The sequence below is a fragment of the Diadema setosum genome, chromosome 14 (genome assembly GCF_964275005.1).
Source record: "Diadema setosum chromosome 14, eeDiaSeto1, whole genome shotgun sequence".
NCBI lineage: Eukaryota > Metazoa > Echinodermata > Echinoidea > Diadematoida > Diadematidae > Diadema > Diadema setosum.
This window is the reverse complement of record NC_092698.1, coordinates 5,449,574-5,455,573: the sequence shown is the minus strand read 5'-3', so window position 1 is coordinate 5,455,573 and position 6,000 is coordinate 5,449,574. Positions and strand designations below refer to the sequence as shown.

Here is a 6,000-nt window from a genome sequence, read left to right as displayed (position 1 = left end):
ATCGAGACAACTGCAGGCTAGGCAAAAATTCTCAAACACAGACGGATTCGGGTCGGCTAGTAGTTTTTGGAAATGTGGGCCAATGAATCAGGCGGACCAAAGAAAGACTGCCAGAGTTGTAACACAGTTAGACAGGGTTGTGAAGTCAATGTTCTTCTTGAAAAGCAGCATACTTAAAGTTATGGTAGCTTTCTTCCAGACTTCATCACAAAATGTGTCACAATAAAGGTCGCTGTGTTCCTCGTTGGTACATGAAAGGTGATTGGACATGAAAGAACGGAGGGAGGGGGAGGGGGAAGGGGGAAGGGGGAGGGGTGTGTTTACAAAAGGGAGAAGAGTTGGACAGATGGTGGTAGGGGGTGGAATGAGATGGGGAGGGGGGATGGAACCAACATCATTTCTCTCATCTTGTGAATGCTATACTGTTGACCATCTTGCCGATCTTCTCCTCATTACGCAGGATGTTAGACTTGACTGCTGCGATGGTGTCCACCTGGTCAGCGATTGCCTGGTCCAGCTCGGCTAGTTGGGCCTGCAGCGGCTCCAGCTCAGAGTCGGTGATCCTGGAGGGGGGGGGGGGGGGGGGTGGTGGTGAAGTAATTAGGAAATTTGAGCACATTTAATTGTCACTGTGCTATACATGTATAGTTATGACTGTCACTAACAAAGTAACTTGGGCACAGCTACTAGAGGTATATCAGCCCTAAATAGCAATACTTCGTGGTAATTCTCCATTGAAGATGACGATATTAATGAAATTAATTAACCATACAGACTACACGCTAAGCTTCTTTCCCATCTGAAGAATTCCGTTTCATCTATGGTATGGATCCTGTCATTTAGAAATGAAATTAGTTATACTGGTTCCAGTTGTCACAATCATCTTCATGAGGGGAGAATATATGCTGTATAGTCACGTATTGATGGCAAGTCTAGTTTTTAGCGAATTGTGACATCCCGACAATTTCGCAGGTAGTTAAATTTGTGGTCACTGAATATGGTAACGAACGTTCGAAATATACACATGCAGATCGCATTCATATCTGGATTAGTGTTAATATGTTTGCGTGTATTTGATTTTGTGAATAGCACTGGATTTGCAAAATTCACAAAAATAAACACATTGCAAGATATATGGCTTATAACGTATGGTAGGTAAGCCACATCTTGCCACCATGCCCCATATCGCCATAGCGTGTATAAAATCGCTGCTCGCACGCAAAGCAAGACAAAAGTGCGCAGTAAGATGGGTGCAATACGCAGAGAACATGCATCGGTTTGATTTGCCATTAAGAAACAAGGGGGAAACAGGCATCAAATTGCTCAAATTTGTGATTTTCTGGAGCTTTTAATTTGGCATTTAGCCAATTTTATTAAATTTTCACCTATTCTATGCCATGGAATGCGTCAATGCAATTAGACGACGATATCTCCGTAGGTGGAATCAAAAATGAGTGTGCGAGATCGGGATCCGAACCTACGGTATTTTCAATGTCCGTGTGGCGAAAATCAGGTAAATTTGATTGTTCTTTCACATCAAAGTCCCGGTAAAAGTTTAAGGGTAGCGATATCTGGCGTACCAAAAATGAGCGAGAGAAAAGTGACACTGCGCGCGATTTGTGGCGATATTCTTGTAAGGCGCCCTCAAATTTTAATTTTGAGGACAGCATCGGAATCTGTAGAGTTTTCTCCATAATATGATACATTTCTAGCCGATTTCCGGTCAGTTTTGATATTATAATCACTGGTTGAACGTTAAGGTGGCGACTATGTGGTGTACCCAATCATACATTTTTTTGTAAATCTGCAGCTGGCCTGAGCAGGGCGCCCTCGCTTATTTCGACTCACCCCTGCTCTCTCTTGATGGCTAAGCCATGCTCCTTGTTTTCTCTCTGCCACAGCTCCAGCTCCTTCTGCATGCTGTCCACATCTTCCTGCAGATAGTCCATGATCTTGCCCAGCGGGTTGGCGCTGCGGGTCAGGGTCTGGATGGCCCCCCGCAGTCGCTCCACCTCCCGCTGGACCAGCTCGCGCTCCTTCCGCCTCGCTGGATCCAGCACGACCGGCTTCTCCTGGTGTTGGGCAAGGGGCGAGGGTGGGGTAGAGTCAGTTGGGGGAGAAGGTAACAAAAATCCTATGCATGTCTGATCTACTAAACCACATATCACTACACATACAACATATACAATACATGTATGAATCATTTGTGGGGATCAAAAGGAGCCTACAATGGCAAATGATCAGTTGTGGTATGTGAATGTTAACCCCCTTTACTCTTCCTCTTCTACTTTAGTGGTCAGAATGTTTGAAATGATTTTTTTGTTTGTTTATTAGTCTATCCTAGTTTTCTCCTTTTCTTTCTCTCTTTGACATGTAATAACAGTTAGCTCATCTGCTCTTGAAAAAAAAATGGACAGTTTCAAAAGCTGATTCTCTTTCACGTCATACTGTTAACAATTCAAGAATGTACTTTTGTGATCAACTACAACGTGCAAGAAACACACAGTCTTAGATGCAGAAGACAATTTTCTGAACAGTGCATCCCATTTCTTGTATGGAGCTTTTTATCACAAATTTTATCTGGTGAATCCATCTCTTTATGCAAAAATATATGACTGCAAGATGAGAATGGAATGCTCTGAATAGCACATTTTGGGTGGTACAGGTGAACACAAAGCTTAAGATTCTGGAGTTGCAAAGGTAGTACTCACATCCTGCTTGGTCTGGGAGCCTTCCAGTTCCTTCTTGGTCTCCAGGATCTTCTTGACGAGACCTCCGTGTTCACCATCATCCTCGATTGACTCACTGGCCATGGGCTGGGTAACGAATAACAGCGCATAGATGGAGAAGTTATACCACAAAGAATGTAAGCTCTAGCTCCATCATCATTATACTATTATCACAGGGCTCGACATTGGTGGTGGGCCGGTGGCTTGGGGCCACCAAACTTTCCACAGCATATCTTTGGGTGGCCCAACTGGGCAACAAAGATCCAAAATAAGTTACTATGTTTCCTTATATATAGTGCCAACACATTGTTTTTTTTTTGTTGTTTTTTTTTTTCCAGACACCAACATTTCAGATTCAGTGATTTTAATGGCCTGAACGGGCAACAGGAGAAAAAAGTTAGTGTTAGCCCTGATTGTCATTTCAACTGCTCAATGTTACATGCCTACCAACACAAGTCTGAATTCAGCATCCTCCTACTAGTTTCAAAACTGGTTTGAAACCACAAGCTTGTAGATATTTCCCACAATATTATTAAGTAAGTAGTTTTACGAGATGATAACTGTTACACTGATTCAGCGAGGAGAAGTTATCTTCAAATTAAAGCATGGACACTATAATTTCATACCTCACCCTTGTATTCAAAAGGACATCACTTTTGTTGGTCAGGTAGTGAGTATAAAGGGATAGAAAAAACAAAGCCTTCCTTAGGTATCTGTGAAAATCTAGAAATATAAAGAATTGTGCAAATGTTCAGAGGGTAGGAAAGTGAGTATATAAAAGAGTTTGGTTCCAGCTTTATCTTCTAGTTGATTATTTTCTGAAGAGAGTTTGGGATATCCTAGCATAAGACGCAATGCTTGTCGTCGCTTACCCGTGGTTCATCATCGATGACTGGCTGGGAATCCTCAACGAGGAAGGTGTCATCATCGTCATCGTCTGTGTTGTGTGGGTTGTCGACGATGACGCTGGTGACTTGCTTACCACTGCCAACCCTGAGCATGTCAGAGAAAATGGTTGGACAACGTATTTGATGGAAAACACACTATTGACGGGAAAAGTCATCACAATACTTGGTCTTTAAAACTAAAGTTATTGAAATGATGGTGATGATGATGATACCTTTGTAATTATTGATGATGGTGGTGTTGGTGGTGGTTGCCTGTATCATCATCATTGACAGCACCATCTGGCATCATCATCATCATCATCATCATCATCATCATTACCATCATCATCATAGGGTATCATCTACCCGAGTAGCTTTGTCAGTGGTAGCACTGCACTTCCCAGGTTTCATTTCTCACTGCTAACTTACAAAGTTTTCTTGTACGTTTGATGATTGGCTACACAATGCCAAGGGACTTTTAATTGTGCACGCTCATGAGAAAAGGAACAGAAAGAGCATTCAGAAAAAAAAAAAACTGGTAACGAGTGGTTCCAATCTATCCCAGTGTTGTTAGAGTTTGCCCACCTTGAACTGTCTTCAGTGGAGTCCTGTTTCCGGAGTCTTGGAGGGGCTGGTCTCGCACTGCTGGGTCGAGCCATCCTTCGACTGAAACATAGAATAAGAATATGGCATTGTATGATAAATTGGAAGACTTCTAAATACTTCTAAAATGTGAGATGAATTCTATGGTGTTGTTTTTCATTTATTTGTATTCATTTAATCTTCTAATGGGCTGGGAAAGGGGAAGGGAAGGGAAAGGGGAAGGTAACAAAAGACTGGGCCGGGAAAGTAGAAGGGAAGAAAAGCAGCAAGGCAATTAAGGAAGAGGATTAAAGGAGTTTGAGAGGAAAGGGGGAAGGGGAAGGGTAAAATAACAAGAGGAGGGCTAAGGGGTGGAGGAAGGTTGGGGAATACGGGGAAGAAGAAGGGATAAGGGAAGGCGAGGGCAATAGGGAAGAAGAGGGAGAAGAGGAAAAGGGGGAAGAAAGAGAAGGGGGAAAGAAAAGGAGAATGGGGGTGGAGGAGGGTAGGGGAAGGGCAGGGGAAGGGTATGGGGATAAGGGGAGGTGGAGGTTAGGAAGAGGAGGAAGCAATGTACTGAACTAACTCTAGCACTAACACACACCTGGCTGTGACTTGGGGCGGAAGAGCGTCGTCAGCGGTCAGGCCGCCCTCACCGTCTTCCTTCTGGTGTCGAGGGCACTGTTTGGCACTCTCCTGTCTCCCAACATCGGCTTCTGACGTCAGGAAGCGTGGCAGAAAGATGAAAATATCGATCATGGTAAGGATTTGCATGCCAAAACCACAGGTACCAAATACAAAAATAGTGATCGAGTATAGAACTTGCACTGCATGAGATATCAAAATGTAAGCTTACTCCCCCAAAATAAAATGATACAAGGAAATCATTAGAAACTCTTGTCTGTAGTTCCATGGGTAGATATAGTATATAGCCCCTTCCAAAGGAGGGGGAAAAAGTGCAGTCATATAGCTTTGATGTGTGTGTGGGTGGGTGGGGTAGGGAATGAAAGTGACAAACAACAGTGTAAAAACTTGCGGCTGTGTTGCTGAAATTGCACATTACATGGCTGGCAAGTGTGTTTCCACAATGTGTATGCTACTGTGTTGGAGGAGAACAAATACCAAGTTACAAAGTAAAACAATGTCATCATTCGAATTAACACATGCAAACCAAATTAAAACTCGATGTTTAAAAAATTAGAATCTACCACATAGGAATTGAGTTTGTAAGTATCAGGCTTGACTGAAATATAGCTTTTTATGGAACAAGACTCTGTACCACATTTCACTATGACAACTATGTGCTACCAATAAACCAATAGGTTTAGCTTAATTGCAAATCCCATATTTAAAGCCTGAAACAGAATTTGGTCCCATTGATAATTTGTCAAATCAAGCTGCATTTTTTTTTTAACAACCATGGCACAATTCATCCATTTCATGTCTGAGTCTCTAGCTCAGTATTGCTCATATTCCACATCAACTGTCATTTTTACCAGGGAGGGGAATAAAGTAGGGATACTTGTGCCAAATAACACTTTTTTTGTCGTGTTTAACTCAATGGAGTTAACCACTCATTTATAACCTATGAACAGAGATTCTGATAGCACAAGTAAATTAAACTGGGATGCCACATAAATCTCACAGACAGTGTGACAGAAAGAATCATGAACAGGTACTCCTTCCTTTACTCAATATATCCTTGAAAGATGATAAATGTCCTTTTTTAGATGTTCTGCCTGTGTAATTCAGAACTTGACCGTGACAACCACATTACATAGTTTCCACTTTTTTTTTTTTTT

The 6,000-nt window shown here is 42.3% G+C and overlaps 1 protein-coding gene across 1 annotated transcript in view; it reads right to left on the bottom strand.

Moving 5' to 3' along the window:
• Window positions 1–300: 300 nt before the first annotated feature.
• The window catches only part of LOC140237593 (TRAF3-interacting protein 1-like), a 31,771-nt gene continuing 26,071 nt past the window's right edge, over window positions 301–6,000 (bottom strand). The window contains exons 11-16 of the mRNA XM_072317525.1: window positions 4,803–4,914; window positions 4,202–4,282; window positions 3,602–3,722; window positions 2,712–2,816; window positions 1,849–2,072; window positions 301–563 (exon numbers count right to left, since the gene is read on the bottom strand). Coding sequence (XP_072173626.1) covers window positions 404–563; window positions 1,849–2,072; window positions 2,712–2,816; window positions 3,602–3,722; window positions 4,202–4,282; window positions 4,803–4,914 — 803 coding nt within the window. The 3' untranslated portion in view covers window positions 301–403. The remainder of the gene's footprint in view (window positions 564–1,848; window positions 2,073–2,711; window positions 2,817–3,601; window positions 3,723–4,201; window positions 4,283–4,802; window positions 4,915–6,000) is intronic.